The 17384-nt window shown below is 39.3% G+C and overlaps 1 protein-coding gene across 2 annotated transcripts in view; it reads right to left on the bottom strand.

The window, feature by feature from the left end:
- The window catches only part of GABBR2 (gamma-aminobutyric acid type B receptor subunit 2), a 470824-nt gene that overhangs the window by 445671 nt on the left and 7769 nt on the right, over positions 1 to 17384 (bottom strand). Inside the window, exon 1 of one of the 2 annotated variants that reach the window (XM_048289221.1) lies at positions 9726 to 10092. The exons of the other annotated variant lie outside the window; for it this stretch is intronic. Within the exon in view, the coding sequence (XP_048145178.1) occupies positions 9726 to 9971 (246 nt within the window). The 5' untranslated portion in view covers positions 9972 to 10092. Of the gene's footprint in view, positions 1 to 9725; positions 10093 to 17384 lie in introns of those variants that run through there. 2 annotated transcript variants of the gene reach the window in all.

The raw sequence follows: 17384 nt of genomic DNA, 5'->3' as shown, positions 1-17384 counted from the left end.
GACACTTTTACCTTCATATGCAATTTTTAAATAAATAGGGCTCTTCCTGTATCAGATATGTGTCCCATTTTTTCTTTGGACCTCTGCAAGTCAGTAGGAACAGCAGAGCAAATTGCTATGGGAACCATGCTTCTAGAATGTGAGGTTAAAGTAGGAGTCAAGTTGGGGAATGGAGAATGGTGATATTCCTCTGTTCTCCTCTCTCCAGAAAGCTAATTTGATGAATGGTGTAACTCCCGAAAATTCTGCCTTGCAGCAAGAAAATAAAAGCATTTTCTCTGTTTATCACAGCCAATAGAAAGTGGTGAGATGAACATGATCCACAATCAATATACAGAGATCACAGTGTGATCGTAAATCTAACAGAAACCATTATACATTACAACTGAAATACAAAATCAGCAAAGTTTAATCGGAAATAACATGTGAGATTGCCTATTGGTACAGCTTTGCAAAAAAATGCGGTAAATTCTCTTCACCCTTGGATAACTCTGAATAAAAATTGCACATCTTTCAAAAAGATAAATTACAGTTCTGAGGGAGACTGGTGAACCTGCTGTAGGAATCTCTTGATGGATAGAGTAACTGGTCCATGAAAGGCTAATGAAGTCAAGATTACCATATTTTGTGAATTAATCTACTGCTAGGTTTTTGACCCAGTTAGGACAGCCAACAGTAACAACAAAAACTAGGCAAGAAGAACTAGAAACTCTTGTTATAAGCATCTCCTAAGACTTCTACCACCATGACGCTCACTGCCAAGGTTAAAAACATGGCTGATGTACCAATACCTACATGCGAGTATCCCTTTCAAGGCCAACATGTTTTCTTTTGCATTTCAGTCATCTGGTTTTCTCTGCTGTTTGGTGTGTAGGTCACGCTACAAAGGGGAGGCTTTCTGGTATGTCTACCAGTTCCTCCCATGATTTACCATATTGAAAGTTCTTTGTATCACTTCTTAAAAACTGGATCTTAGTCCCAGCGATAAAACTTGGCATGACACTTGGCTTTAAAGCATATCTGTATTATAGCACCACTTTGATTGCAGCTACCAGCACACCAAAGTTAAGAGAAACAACTCTCTGACTTTTATACCTTCCCATTGCATTTCTACCCATCCCACAAGTTATATGTATTACTTTATTGATACTGGCTTTCAGATTTTGGGGATAGAAACTTACACTGAAGTCAATTATTTTGGCTGTGGCTGTGGTTTCTGTCTATGTAGACTTAAAGATCAGATCTTTTTAAAGCATCTTTACCTTGTCAATTTCAGTAGAACAGTCCTTTGTGTAAAAGAGAATTGGATCAAGAGTATTTTTCCCATTGTTATACAATTACCTAAACAAATAACTTAATAGGTATCACGTAAATATTATAAACCAATTCCAGCTGTCTGTTAGATCTTCATGTGAGTTTTCTTATGTATGAAGGAATTCTTATTTCTATTAGGGTTTTTTTTCAGAATTGGGACATCATTTGGAACAAAATAGTAATTGCAATTCAGTGCCCCTGCCTTCATAATAAAAATAAACAAAAATTTATTTGGAGGTAATTTAATCACAAAGCTGAGAAAATAATCACAAAAACCTCATGATTTTCCTTAAATGATGCATTTAACATAGTTTTCAGAAAATCTTCCATTCCAGCCTGAAATCTATGAATTACACTTGGTAAAGTACCATAGCAATACTGGATCCACTCAGCAACAAGAAGCCAATTCCTAACAAAAATGTGAAAAAAATTAATTTCTCTCTTCTTCCTGTTGCTAAATACCTCTGGAGTTAACATCCCTCACTACAGCTTTAAACCTCATTTCTTTAAATACAGCACTCTGATCCTATTTGTGTCTCTAAATTTCTTGTGGTTTAGCTGGTACTAAGCCATGCACTCCTGAAGGATTCCTGTGCTTGGAAGTTGCTCATAAGACATTGGGGTGACATTTTTCCTGATCCTTCTCATTTTAAAACCCTGTGAAACGCCTACTTCCTCTTCACAACATTTCACCGTCCTCCTGTTGATGACTCCTTTCTCTTGGATCCCTGCCTCTCTCCTTACTGTGGGCAGATGAGAAATCACAGAGCACCCGGAGTCAGTGGTCATGGCAGGAGAAAGGAGCTCTGGAGCAGCAGTGATGTGAGCCAAGACAGAGCATATGCTAACTGAGAGGAAAAAGACCCCATCCGTGGAAAGTGAGGATAAGAGCTGCAAATGGAGGAAATGGGCAGCAGGACTGAGTACTTTGACTATGATGAACATGGAACGTTTGGAGAATAACTAGAAAATTAGGGTGTGAACACCCTCAGAGAACAGTGCTATACTCCTTTTTTAAAAAAAATTTCCAGATTACTTCTCTATGTTTCAAATATTTACCATGCATCTCCATCGAGCAAGAAAATGTTTCTACTGGTATGAGATCAGTTGGTATCAGAAAAGTGAATAGATAGTACCTGAAAGTAAAAGACACTTTTAGTTTAAAAGATTGCCTATGCAAAAAAAATTGACAAAGTTTAATTGTGATGCAAAGCTGAAATGTCTAATCCTTCAGTGGAACTACTCAAATCAATCAAGTGGTCTTGCCACCTCCTACTTTGAAACAAACCCTGGTTTACTTCTGTACCAGTTGTCCAGCAGGTCACCATTCTCGGAGCAGTTTGTGAGGCTGCTACACTTTAGCCTAGCTACAAGTGATCCAGAACTTAACAACAGGCTTTGTGGCCTTTTTAATTCTTTGCCTTCACGAGGCCCCTGCATTGTTTTATCACTGCTTTACAGTGAAAGCTAAGGAAATTGCAAGATGTGTCTGAGAATGACAGCAGAGTAGAGATGTCACTGGTGGTATTTCTTTAGAGACTGCCTGCCCACATGGCAAATCAAAATCAAGCAAATTGCTCCAAAAGCAACAGTATTCACCAGACATTTGGATCCATTCAAAAATAATACATCTTAAAACCTTGAATTTACCCTAAACAAAGCATACTTAAATGCATTAACGTTTCCAGAATTTGTTGGTTCTGATGGACCTCCCTTTTTATTTTCAAATTCAAAAAGAGGCATTTTATGAAACTTTCACAACAAAGATCACAAAACATGTACGTGTAGAATTTCACAGAAGGAAAACATTCATGAGGAGATATGAGCAGGAGGTGCAGAACAGGATCAAGTGATCTGTGAAGTTTTGCAAGTGGTTTTCATGTTATTAGGAGCAGAAAATCCTGAACATTGGATTTCTCCATGAAAGAGAATTCTGAAAAGAATTAATTTTTCATTGATGTGAATGTTTAATCTTAATAAAAACAATAATTCAAATTTTGATTCTTTTATTTTCATTTTAATGTGGAATATAGAGAAAAACACTGCCTTCACAATTGAAACTAATTTTGAAAGGAATATACAACTGCATGCAATTTCAAAAATTATGTCAAGACTATCTAAACTATCCTTCCTTGATTTTTGAAATTAAGGTGTGGTGATAGTAATGTGGTTTCACAATGCTTGTGATTTTGAAAGAAATTGTGCTCCACATGAATAGTTCTCCTCACAATTTTCTCTTTATACAGGAGCTAAAAGCAAGACCAGAGTGCAGGACATGTTTCCCAGCATCTAACATTTCACCTATGAAAAAGCTTTAATTGGTGAGGCCCTCCCCAGGCACAGCCCCACAGCACACAGCAGCAGAAGCCCAGCCTCAGCTCAGGTGAGGGACAGCCTGGATGTCCACAGGGTCAGCACGGAAGAGCTTCCTGGTCTGCACTCCTGGCCACTGTGCTGCCACCACCCTGCGTCCCAACACACCACAGGGCACTGCTGACCTGGTTTCCAGGCTTTTCTGGCTAGACATGAGAGACCAAAGAAGAATATTTTGTAACCAATAAAGATGAAGTGCGGGTGGTGGGAAGTGAGCTCTCTGGACCATCTGCTGAAACCCATGGAGGATCAGAGGTGATGGAAATGCATTGTTACTACAGGGGTTTACATTAAAATTCCCCCAGACACCAGGGTAGTCTCTAGCTGATGTAATACAGACCTCCACATAGGAGACATCTGCATCTACACTACTCAGCTGAGGCTCCCTTTATACTTCACAAAAAAAATAGGCTTTCTCTAGTATACAATTCTTTTTATCTTAAAAATAGTCACCTAAAATAGGTTAGATGAATTTTTCCACATAGAAGGGCCTACTCCTTGATGGAACAAGAACCCTGGCACACTAGCTGAAGCGAGATATCCCCAGCCCACATTTCCAAACCCAGGTTAGCTGAAGCCTGGAGCCCTTCTGCCCTGGACATGCCTGGGAACATCCCCAGCTTCACAGCGCCAAACCCCTCTCCTGCACTGTCAGCCCTCATTGGATTCATCAACTAACTCCTCTGCTCAAATTCCTTACAGCTCAGAAGCAGTAGCAGGAAAACAAAAATGCCAGGCCCAAATAATTTTTCTCACACCAGATGTCTGCATGTGCAGCACTCGTATGGGTAAGGTGCATTAAACACAGCAGTTTCAAAGGCCTGAAATAAATGAAAGGTGACACTAAGAAGATAGAATTGCATCAGCGGATAAAGACTGAGTCTTTTGGGGCCAAAAGTTAAGAAAAGCTACATTCCTTTCTGCTATATGAGAAATAGCTCAAATAACATTTAGACAGGGTTAACATAAGGTGACTGTGCACCCTTTGTACAACTCTGAACCCCTGCTGCACTGGAAAGTGAAACATTAAAATAAAACTGAAACTGGATACCTTTCATGACAGTTCAAAAGAACTGTTTATAAGGAATTTAGCCAAGCTTATAATCATTTTTTTTTAAGTATATGATTTGGAAAACAAAGCGATATCACCAGGAATCATAATTAAGACTTTTTTGGGTTGAAAAACATAGGCAACAAAACACTTTTCTTCCTGTTTTCAGTTAGAGGGTTCCAATAATAGGGGTAGTGATATGACAGTTTAGGAAAGCTAAAATTAGCATTTCGACAAGTATTTTATTGTTCACAATTTTCATGCCTACAATACTGTACTGAGAAACTGCATTCCCTGAGAGGCAAAATAGAGTACCTTGTTCATGTGAATTTTAGATGTCAAGAGCTGGCTTACCATGTTGTCTTGGGGTGACTTTATGGTGTGTATCCCCTATCGCCTCTCTATGCCCAGAAATGAATTTCTGTGCCTTTAAACTGAGTCCAAGAGGGGGGAAGAGAAAAAAATTGAGCGAGCTTTTCAAAAGCAGTTTTGTGCTCCAAGATCACTGCTATCCCTCTCTGCATGTTTCTACGGTAGCAAGAGCAGAGGAAGCACCCTTCTTGCTTATCAGCCAGCTTTCGGCTCCTTTTCTCCAGAGGGAGATGGAGAGTTGAACTTTGTTTTCCTGGGACTTCGGGTTTTTCCCTTCTTCTCTTCTGGACTGTTTCAACATCAGAACACAATGGGAGAATTTTCCACCAAGGCCCTGGAGGTGGGCCTACACTGACCCAGCTCCAAGGAGGAGGAGAGAGACCACACCTACGGAAGGACTCTGAAATATTCCCAGGTTTTCTCTCCACAGTGAGAGGTTTTATTATTTAGCATTATTATCCTTTTCCTGTGTGTTTGTTAAATAAATAGGTTTTTTATCTATTTCACTTTCCTCTGAGGCAAATTTTTTTTTCCCAAACCTGGTGGGGCAGGGGTGGTTGTAACCTGCCTTCTATGAGAGGATATTTTCCTCCAAATTTGTCTCAAATCAGCACACAAGTACATGGTCTTTTAATAACTTCCTAGGACACCAATTTACAGACGTTTTCAAACTGTCAAGTCTACAAAACGGGATGCTTTTGTCATGCCTGTCTTGGCAAACTGATTCATAAAGCATCCCAGAATGCAGGAATGTACAAGGTGAAGTTACACATTGTATGCAACGAGTTGCACACACAAAAACCAGTAGTTATTTTGTCTTGTTTATGGAATAATACTGGCGATGTAACCTAATGTCATTGCAAAATGTCTTCACTTTTAAGTAATTAATGTACACTTACAATCTAAAACCACTGTAATGATTCAGTTTATTGCATCTTAAGCCTGAAGCAGATTTTTTTTCTTATTTAGGTAGGATAAGAAAACCAGCATGCCTTGAAATTTTCAGTTTAGAAATAATTTGCTTACCAATGTCACTTTCTGTGACTGTTCCACTGCTGGGTTTTAGGGGGCTTGGGGTTTTACTTTTTGCATTTTTTTTAATAAGAATGGAAAAACATGCCTTTAAATGAGCTGACACACAGCTATCATGTTACTATGTCATTCCATTACAAAAGAATCAGTTTACTAACAAAGAAAAGACAAGCAGCTTTTAAGTTAGACTGGCACATGTTGTAGCATTCCTGTCAAAAATGATACACATTAGGATAGACTCAGCCAAGTGTCAACTAGCAATCTGAGTGCAAATCAGCACTACTCAGAAAATCCCAGTGGTAAAGTCTATTCGTTTGCTCAGGCCATGCCCTAATTACAGAACGCAAACCTTCCTTGTTAATGCCATTGCTAATAAAGCCCGGGCTTCACATCCTTTTAATTGGATACTAACTCAAAAAACTAGGTAAGAAAAGAAAAATAACTTTGAAGAACCAACATAATTGTTCTTTACACAACAGTAAAACTATTTTTAGGTTTGCTTAAGCCTGTAAGAATCCACCAGCCTGATCACCCTGAGGACAGCGTAGAAGGAGAGACTCCAGATGTCAGCCATACGGTGAAAGACAGAAATAAAGTGATACCCAGACAGCTCAATTATACCTGGCTGCCCACCCCCATGGGTGAAAATCTCAAGGGCATAATTTCCCCTACTGCACAAAAAAGCTGCTCCATGGCTGGATTCACAAATCTGCAGAAGGCAGCTTTTCTGCCTTTCCACATCCTTTGTCCAACATTTCAAGGATTTGAGCTCTCTACACAAACCAGGTTCAGGCCTCCCTCAGTTAGAGGCAGGGAAACACACCTCCCCAAGCTTCCACTGCTTGGGGTGGCTGGAATAGAGAGATACATCAGTCCTGTTAACACTGTCCTTCTGGTATAAATAAATAAACATTGCAGACATCGATGTACCGTTTGATGGATAAGCAGCCATTTACCGAACTACAAGATCACTTTCATTTGCTTGCTTTTCATTCTTAGTGAATATTTAAGCATTTTTTTAACGTGAAAGTGCTACATCATAAGTTTTCAAGGGAGTCCCACTTAAAAGGAATTGACAACAAAGTAATTAGGAAATGCACGTTTAATCATGGGAGATCTGAGAGACATCAGTCAAAGAAAGCATTCCATTCTCAGCTCAGTGCCAAAGCCACCAGGTTAATAAAGTATGCTGAAGAAAGTTTACCAAAGGCTCCAGATGAAGTAGCTTCATTTAATACGAAGAACTCAGACAGCTCTTGCAAGCGTGCTCCCCCTGACTCACAGTTACCACTCACATTCTGGAGTAGTGGCAGCTTAATTAGTTGAAATAAAACAGTAGCAAAGACAAAGACTGAACACCCTGCACAAAACATCCTACCTTGTGAAAGGGCAGTGCTCCCACATGGGCAGCAGAGAATGTGGGTTCAAAACTTCAGGGGCTCATGGCAGAGCACAGCTCTGCTCCCTTTGCTCATGAATGCAACTACAACACTGTTTTCAAGCCCTGTGCATCATCATGTATTGGGACCCATGATTTCTTTCCATTTTTTTATTTCAGCAGAAGCAACACAAGTACTTTTCGATGTAACTTTTCTCTCTTCCTAGTGAACTATGCCAAAAAGTCAATTATCTGTCCCCCTCATGACAGATCTTGCGTCCAAAGAGACAAGTATCCATATTTTCTACTTCAAAGGAAGCTAATTCAAAGGTTGTATAAGGTCACATATGGCAAATCTAGGCTCACAACATTAAAAAAATCAGCTCTCCTGCATCCATACTGTCCCTAAGAAACAATTAAATACAAGGAGCTCTGTAGCTTGTCTGTAATCAATACTTAAAACTCAAGAGTGTGTACTCTACTCTCAGAACCAGGAAGAAAAATCAGAAATCATAGGGATCCTCATTTTGTTAATCTCTTACAAGTCACCATGACATGTCTTTTTCCAGAGGTTATTTCAAAAAGATAATTATAGATTACTTCAATATTTCAATTCAAATTGAGAGGTCAGTGCGACAGAGCTGAAGTTCTGCAATTCAAATCCACTGAATATTTATGTGGGGAAAAATATTTTGGAGTTGCTCCTAGAACTGGAAACTACGTAAACACAATTAGCAAATAAACCTCCACCTCCACAAAACTGCCCACAGCCCAAACGAAACACTGAATCTGAGCAAATACCAGTAGGTTTTAATTGCTGTCCACTTAAACTCACATCCACACTTTCCACTTATTTAAGCTGAAATGTAACTGAAATGTTACTCTTTGTACATGAGAAACTAAGAAATACACATTTTTCAGGACTGCATATCTATAGGAACATACGGACAAATAAATAAAACAATAAATAATTGTATTAAAAGTAATTTACAAGACAGATATTTTCTTAATGAGTACATGCAGTTGATACATTTGTGTTCCATTATTAAACATGGAAGCAATCCTCGAGTAATTTTATAGCATATGGGATCATGTTTGTTACATGTTAAGCACTTCAAAAATTATACATAAGTGCTTATGAACCAAATACACGATTAAAATTACATTCTAATTTCTCCCTTGGCTAATATTCTAGAGTTTCGAAGGAAGATGTATCATACCTTCTTCCCATTATATAATACAGCACAACTGTTATAGGTGCAATAATGTCAAATTTTAATAACTTCATCATAACAGTACATTCCATGTTTAAAGACTTATAGATAAGCAAATATGTTGAGACACACTACTTTGCAACTTCAAAATATTAAGCACCATAGGGAGCCTGTAAGTGTGTATGAGTCTGAGGGCATCTGCCCCACCACATGCCTCTGATTCAGGAAACAGAAACTCGTATCAGTGACAATCTCCTTAAGAATATGTTTACAGTCCCAGATCGCCCTGATATATGAGCTCCTCCTCTTAATTTTGTTGCAATTATTTTGGCCAGACTAAAAGACCTGTTTTAGAAACAGATTTCCTTAATTTCTGTATGGAAGGTGAAGAGATATCTCAATTCTAAAAGAAGCCTCTCTCAACTTTGAAACAATTACAAAAACAGATATAATCACTATACTCTTTATATCCCCATTTTATCAATATTCTTTATATACCCTCACCTCTCATATCAGCCTTTAATTTTTCCTTAAACTGGCACCACCACCCTGCTCTGACAGCACAGCACAGGCTTCTCTCCTGCTCATGCAGAAGCAGGAAGAGAAAGGCAGCGATCTATAAAGCTGTTACTGTGGAAAGCTGGAAGAGCAAGATGCAGAAGACAGTGCAGAAGAACAGAGTGACTCTTCCAGCCATGGATTTGGGGATCACTTTCTGGGAACCTCAGACACTCTTCAAGAGCCATAGGTGCTTGCAAACCCCCCAAACACTCGTTATTCCTGCTTCTAGCACCAGTAGGACACAATTGCACTGCAAGAATCACATCACAGTCAGGCATCCACCCAAGAGCCCAAACTTTTCTGGATAGCCACATTCGCTGTACTTCAGCAGAGCAGGGTTTGCTGGGAAGGGATTCAGTCACAAGCATTCTGAATTGTGCTCACAGAGGGGGCTCAAACAATGCACAACTCTACACCTATGTCCATTTACCTGTGTATCATGGAATGATATCTGGAGTTCATAGTTCTTCAACATCCATTTATGCTTGTATAAATGTTTCAAGGCTAAATGGACCGCGGGCAACACATCTGCCGTTAGGTTTTTCTGATCGATCAGGCAGCTGGTGGGTAAAAGCCCGAGAAGAGAGAGGCGCGTCCGATTCAGTTCCTCAGAGCACCTAATTATTAGTAACACAAACAGCATCAGTGTGTCTAGTTTCCAGCTCCAGAAAACCATCTTTTTTGGTGCTTTTCTTCTTTTTCTTTCTCTTCGCCAGCAGTCCACATCCCTGAAGAGAAGGCCTTAGATTCCCTGGTTGCCCGACATTTTGCGGCTTTCCTTTGCTTCAGTCGGCTGTCCCTCTAAGAAAGCAGCTAACTGTTATTAAAGGATAAAGACCTCTCAACGACTGGCTTTTCCAGTTTGGACAGTAATCCAGCTCACAGCAATGCTGTGAATCAATACTTCACAAGAATAATCTCTAGGCAAATTGCCCTGCCAAGTCTAATTTTAAACATGTGTCATTTTAAACATTCTGTAGGAGAAATATTCAACCACAGGTGACAAATCAATACACAAACTCATATGATTCCTTTGAAAATAGATATTCTAGGGGTTGATCAAAGTGGTTGCATACTGAAGTCATTTGAGTTGCGTACAGCAACCTGTATGCCATTGGGTCAGAAGATTGCTTCAGCTTGTTTTATCTTGCACAAACATATTTTCTATTGGCTTCATACACATCAAACAGAGAATATGAAGTTTTTGCATATCGATAATATCTTATATACTTCTAGTGCAAAAGCTGCATCAGCCTAAAGCTGTACATCCTTTTCCTGGTTCTGCTTGTTGTCAGAAACCCCATGCTTTCCTTAAAATCAGTGGTAGTTGTGAGAAAATTCATCATTCAAGTCTGCTCCTCCCATGTACAGTCACATAGCTTTTGACAGGCATTTCACATACTGTTGTAGCTAGCTAAGTAATTTCAGCACACTATTTGCAGTTTTCCAAGTCATATGCCAGGCTACGAAATTGAACGGATGCTGTACATGCAGAAATGCAGAGAAAATAGTAATGCTGGAGAAAATCTTCCCTGCTGCTAATCAAAACTCACGAGGGTGAGAAGGGATTATACATAGGATCACCACACCAGAGAAGAACCTGCACCTCTGCTCCCCAGGACTTGCAGCCTGCCTCACCCCTCAGACAAGCACCTCCTTCCCTGCCCCTTTCACAGCAGCAATGCCACTGTTCTCGAGGCAGCCGTGTGGGTGACCCCTTTCCTCCATTCAAGCTCTCCTCATCCACAGGAAGCCTCCCACACCTACTGGAATGCTGTCATAGGCAAGGGAAGGAAACACAGGGGCCAAGCCCAGGGGCAAGGAAAGGAAGGACATCTGGGAGATGCTTGCTTCTTTGAGTAGAAAAAAACTCTTATTTTCAGCAAGTCTCGTTATATATGCAACTGAATAGCAAAGTGCTTCACCATCTTGTGGAAACTCAAGGTTTCAAAAGAATTCCCTGTGCCAAGCTGGGATGGAAACCTGAAACCTCAAAGGTTTTCATGACTCAATAATCTGAAAGGAAAAAAAATGGAAGGGCTCATAAGCAGAAGGTTAATTTGGTATAAATCAAATTTGAAATTATATGTTCAGAGCTTGGCAATTTATTTTGTGAATGGCTGACATTTAAAAAAAAAGAAACTACTAGTTTGCTGCAGAAGGTAAGAGTGGCTTGTCTAATTTTAATTTTAAAAACATGGTGTTCCAGGTCAACAAATTATTCTGAAACTGACATGTAACTAAGAAGTTTTTACAGAAAATCTCCAAATAAATTCTAGTTATAAACATTCTAATTTATAATTACAATCTATATGTTGCATGACATGAGGGCATGGAAGTAAATAGAAAAATAAAAGTAAAAAGAGCAAAATAATAATGAATAAATAAGCAAATAATGTCTACCTTGAGCCCAGCAAACAGCTCCAAGCAGGAGATACACTCAATTCATCACTATCTGTCTACAGTGACCCTTCTGCCAAGATACCTGTGCAACTGGATAGACAAGAAAAGAGCCCAATGCATTCTTATACACAAACACAGAGTGAAAAAGAAATACCCTTGCTTAGGGTAGTGAAAAAACCTTGCATAGCCCTTGCTTTCCTTCATCACCATTGCCCATAGTCAGAAAGCAGCAAGGATGCGTGGAGCCCTTCGTGTGGGGAAGGAGATACTGGTTTTCTTCCTGTGCAAGGCTATGGACAAATCAAATGCAGGAAGGTCAAAATTTATTATGGACATTTCCTAGACTGAGAAATTTAACACATTGTCCGGGCACAATACTGAGTAGGAAGCACACTCTCATAGCACAGTCTGCATAGCAACAATTTAACACAATGACTTAATAGGTATTTTCCATTCCTAAGTCTTATGATTCTATAATGTGATTACTGAAAACATATTTTTAATTTTTTTTTTAAACTTGAGATTAAATTCTTCCCTGAGCAGAGGGCCAGTATAGGCCAAGATGTTGCTTAAATCCCATTTAATACCTTTCTTAGAGGCTTAAACAGGATTTTGTTGGTGAATAGTCCTTGGGCCAGCCTTCCTTACCAGCATTATTTCAGCATTGACTACACTAATGGAGAGGAGAGGAAAGCAGGCATTCATGCTGCCAAACCTGAGCAGCTGAGGTGCTCTGAACTGCTGCTCCTCCTATGCCTAAATCTTCCTACCAGCTAAGTGGGTACATGGGGCTCCATTGAGTCATAGCTTTGGCTTACAGGTAGATAACAGAAAAAATGTGGTTTGACTATCCAATATCCCCTTCAGCGTTCAAAAAGACACAGATCTGCCACCACACCTCACTGAACCCCTGTTGCTCAGCCAGTGTCTTTAAATTCATGAGAGGGCAATGGCCTATCAGAGGCTATGAAATCAGTTTCAGCACCATATGGATGGACACACATTTAAGGGAGCATCCCCTTATTCTATACATGATCAGCTTCAAACTAGACCAGTCCTCTTCTGGTGCTACTTCTGTGTGCCCTCAGCATTGCTGCATTTAACCCATGCCTGGCAAAGGAGCAAACAAGATTATGAACAGGAGCAGCCTCCGGTTGCTTGTGTCCTGAAAATCTGCTTTCTGACAGAAACATTTAACTAACCAGACAATTGTTTCTTATATAGTATTTTTATTGCTAATTAATCCTGTAAAACTTGCATCAAAAAAAGCCTGTGTGTTTTCATTTTGATGAATAAAATAGCCATATTTGCCATGCTCGTGGTTGATCATACAGGTATCAGCTTCGTTTTCAGGATAGCATCTGCTGAGTCTTAATACGTACAAAAGCATATTACTAAGCCCCTGTCACACATTTGAAGGTAGTCTTTCAAGTGAGTTTGCCCAATACCCTCAAAATTTACTACTAAAACATAACAATGATGAAATTTTAAGATGATAGATCAACTCACTGCATCTTACATCCATTTCTCAAATGTGAAGCATTTGAAATAGAACTAACTTTGAAATTTGTTTTCAGTGTCAGAAGGCCATTTGACTTTAAACACTTCCACACTGTTTTGGGGAGCTTTATCAAAGGTACTGTTGTTCAGTACATTAAGGTAGCTTTTGCAAGATTTAGCTGAAAGCCTTAGGACAGAGCTGGTGACCAGATGACTCACTGTTGGCATCTCCTTTGTGAGTTCCACACAAACTGAGTAATAATTCCTCTCTGAATGAGGGAAACTGTAGGAGGTAATTGTGGTCCCTCGTAGAAGCACAGTCCTGAGAAATTAAAAATAGAAAAAACCCCAAACACCTGGCATAAATGTGTCGTCCATAGCCAATACTTTCCAAAGGAGAGATCTTTTCGGTGTTGTCCGCCTTGCCACATTATCCTCTGGTTTTATAGCATTTTAAATTCAGTTCTCAATCCCCTGATCAGTATTTCTGAACTGTAAATCACTTAAACAGTTATTAGTTCATGTAAGAGGTTGATTATAGACTGTATTAACTGTGTTAAAGGCTGGCTATATATTTAAGCTATATGTCACCTCACGCCTCCCACACACAGCTTCCTCCCCCTTGAGTAACACCCATTAACATTTATAGGATGTTCTAATCCCAGCTTCACATGTTAGTTTTTTCAAAGCAGGTTATCATTCACCCTTTCTCGTCCCATGTGCCTCTGCTCTTGTTGCTTAATTGCTCAGTGTAATTAGAGTACAGAGCACTCTCACATCCTAGGAAACCTTGGTAATGTATTGGAAACCAATACATTTACTGTGGATGGCAACTCCTCTTGTGACATTGACACCAAGTCTCTACCTATTGCCAAGAGCAGCTTCACTATCAAGACACTACTATCTGCTGTAACGTGTCCCAGCTTTTTAAGCAGCTGCTATTCAGCTAAAATTATTTACGTCCCATAACACCATCCAAGTGACCAGGCAATCTATGTCCACCTGTCCTACTGATGTCATGATGAATTTTTGCCTTTTCTTTTAAATCCCTTTTATACCTCTTTACAACTTCTGTACCCTTAGTGCTTTTGCCTACATTCTTGGACTTGTTTGTCAAGCTAAGAACTAAACATTTTAGAAGCTTTGTAGTCAGGGATCAGTGTGCCCCAGACCCCAAGGTCCTCTCCAGAACACATTCTGTAAACCAAGATAGAACCATCCAGGGGAAGGCTCCTTGGGGAGGGGGGCTCACTCGAGCCTCTCATTGGGGAATCTTTGATAGATATGCTAATTAGTAAGACCTATAATGTTATACCAGATCTTTTGGGGGTGTGCACTGTGGTGTGCATTGTGGTGGGCATTGAGGTGCATTCGACCTGGATGTAGTGCACCTAAGGATCCTTAAAATAAATACCAAGGTAAAATCCCTTTTTCCCTTCTAACCATGTTTGACTTGATTTTAAGACCAAAGGCACCACTACCAAGTCTGACTAAATTTGCTTGTAGTTAGAGAGATTCATTTTGAGAAAGAAAATGAGAATTTATTTTTGCCTCAAACCCTAGTGTCTCACTCCTCATGTGTAGCCTGAAAATCTCCTCTCTGCCTCCTTTTCCTCTTTCCTAGCAGTGCAGCACAAAGATCAAATTAATTTCCTCCATTCTGAACAGGAGGCTTGAAGAAAAGAGATAAAATTACAAGTATATACAGCAATGGTGAGATTATTCCTGAAGTAATAGATCAAATTCTAGTGGCAACACTTTGAGAATGAAGATGACAAACTGCGAAAGATTGAAAAGAAAGACACAAGAACACATAAAAAGCTGAGAAAAAAAAAAAAACAACACAAAAGCAGCAATTCAGTCTATCAAGTTTAATGTTCAGAGGTGGCTTAATTGGTAACTTGCTCTATAGTGGATGAAAAAATTATTTCTAATAATACCAAACTTTTGAGTGGTTAAGGAAAACACACTTTCTACCCTTCAGTAAACTATCCCCTTTTCATGAAATAACTTTTGCTCAATCTGTTAAAAAAGATGTTTGCTGCTGTAACTACAGTAAGGGCTTCTGCTGACATTGAGATAACACCTCCTGATACCCACCCATGACATAATTGTGCCAGCCATATAGACCTGCCTTGGGTAATAAGGCCCTAGGGACACAGTACTCCCACCATGCCACTCCTCTTGTTTACTTCATACAAACTGTTATTTTTGCCAAGGTCAAACACACCACTTCCAAATATGTGTTAATTAAAAAATTTACTATTTTTTAATTGATTGGTTTTTAAAAATATCCGTACCTTGCGTATTTCTCAACTACAAGATCCTTGAGATGTAATAATCTAATTTTAAAAGATATTTAATACTGCCATGGATCCTGAAAAGATCTCTGTCCCAAAGGCTGAGTGAAATCAGCATTTTATTCCACCAGGCAATTTGAAAATTTAAAGCAAGTAATGATGAGTGCCTTTGTTCTTAATTAAAAGTGGCAATTCTAGGTCTCCTCCTCATAGAAGCACGTTGCATTTTCATAGGTGGGCTGCCTTTCTAAAGTGCTGAGCATTCAGCAATTCCCACTGTTGTTGACAGAAAATGGAAATCACTCCATGCTTTTGGAAAGCAAATCTTTAGTTCAGGGACCTAACTAGAAACTCTTAAAAAAAAAAAAAAAGAAAAAATGATGTGTAGCTGATATTATTAGCATGCTTGACAGCAAAAAATGAGGAGAAGAGGGGAGCTTGGCAAAGTTTAAAGATGCAAAACTTTTTTTGTCACTTTATATACAGGCAACTATTGCAACTTAATTTATTTTGCTACATTGCACAGTCTTGCTGCCACTAGCACATCCCTCCAGATTAGACTCTCAGCAACAACATGGAATTTGGTCCTGCTTGTAATGTTTAGAAAGAGAGAAAGTGAATGGGGAAAAAAAAAGAGAAAGCTGGCTTTCTCTCTTGGTCAACCTCCTGTAAATTATTAATACTTCGGGCTTGCCAAATTCACAGGGGAGAATGGAAAGCAAAACCGAAGGTGCTTTTACAGAACTTTAAAATTATATGGAAGACCCCACAAAAACACAGAGCTTAATATTTTTATGTCATGTGTATACTAAAATATACCTACATGTTGCTGATAAGATACTCACGAAGGTGTATCTGAATGACAATGCTTGAAAAATGTTATGTGTTGTATTTTGTACCACACTAAGTGTTAGTGTGTCAAAAACTGCCCCTTCATATAGAGTAAAAATAGTAAAGAAAGAGATTTATTCCTTGCTAGAAAAACACTTAATTCCCTGTGAAAACAGGAGCAGTAAACAGTGGAAAGGAAGTTAATTAGCATCCCAAAAGGGGCCTCTTACTCTTTGTCTCTGGAGGTTTTGGACGTAAAATGGTTACTTAGACACCTATTGTGCACATGATTCTTCACATAATTCTGTAGTTCAACGAAGCTGCAGCAGAAACTGAGGCCTACCCAAGGTAAATGGCAAATTAGAATACATAACTACTTTAATGACATAAAAGATTCAAAGAGTAGGTTCTTTTAGAGATATGTGGTGGTGATTATTTAATAAATCAAATAAATGAGATTCTGGAAATAACTTAGACAGAGAGTATAAGTTCCTCTGATGGGGATTGTGGCAAAATAGGTCAAAAAAAAGGTAGGTGTAAAGAAGAAAATCAGTTCAGCCAAGAATTCAAAAAAGGTTCTGCAGAACCATCTACTCAGCAACAGAGCACATGAGTCTGGCAGACCCAGCTTGCAAAGAAGCAAGCATACAAGGTTTCCACATGAAGTCTGTGACAATCTGCCAAAGCAAAGAAGTCTTTGATTCCATCAGGATCAAATCCATCAGAGTTCCTCATACAAGGGAAGGATCCCCTAGACAGCCATAAAAGTCAGAAAGCCTTGATCCCCCTCTCTTGCTGGTGATGTCCCAAGCCTGGAGCTGGGAAGGTATGGCAGAGAGAGCAGTGTATGTAAAAAAATGGGAGCTGCTTCTCTCATGGCATCAGCAGCTGCAGGGTCAGTAGCATTTAAGCTGGAAATAGCAATGGACCTTTAAAGGGGTTTCAAGCAAATCACAGAGAAAAGTTGTCTAGGGATAAGGGGGAACATTAAGACAAGTGGTTTACTGAAGTACATATTCTAGTTTGCAGCAGAGAGGGCAGAAATCCCAGGTGAA

This window comes from Corvus hawaiiensis, chromosome 30 (genome assembly GCF_020740725.1).
Source record: "Corvus hawaiiensis isolate bCorHaw1 chromosome 30, bCorHaw1.pri.cur, whole genome shotgun sequence".
NCBI classification, from domain to species: domain Eukaryota; kingdom Metazoa; phylum Chordata; class Aves; order Passeriformes; family Corvidae; genus Corvus; species Corvus hawaiiensis.
Note: the sequence above shows the minus strand (reverse complement) of the source record. Positions and strands in the feature narration are given on the sequence as shown.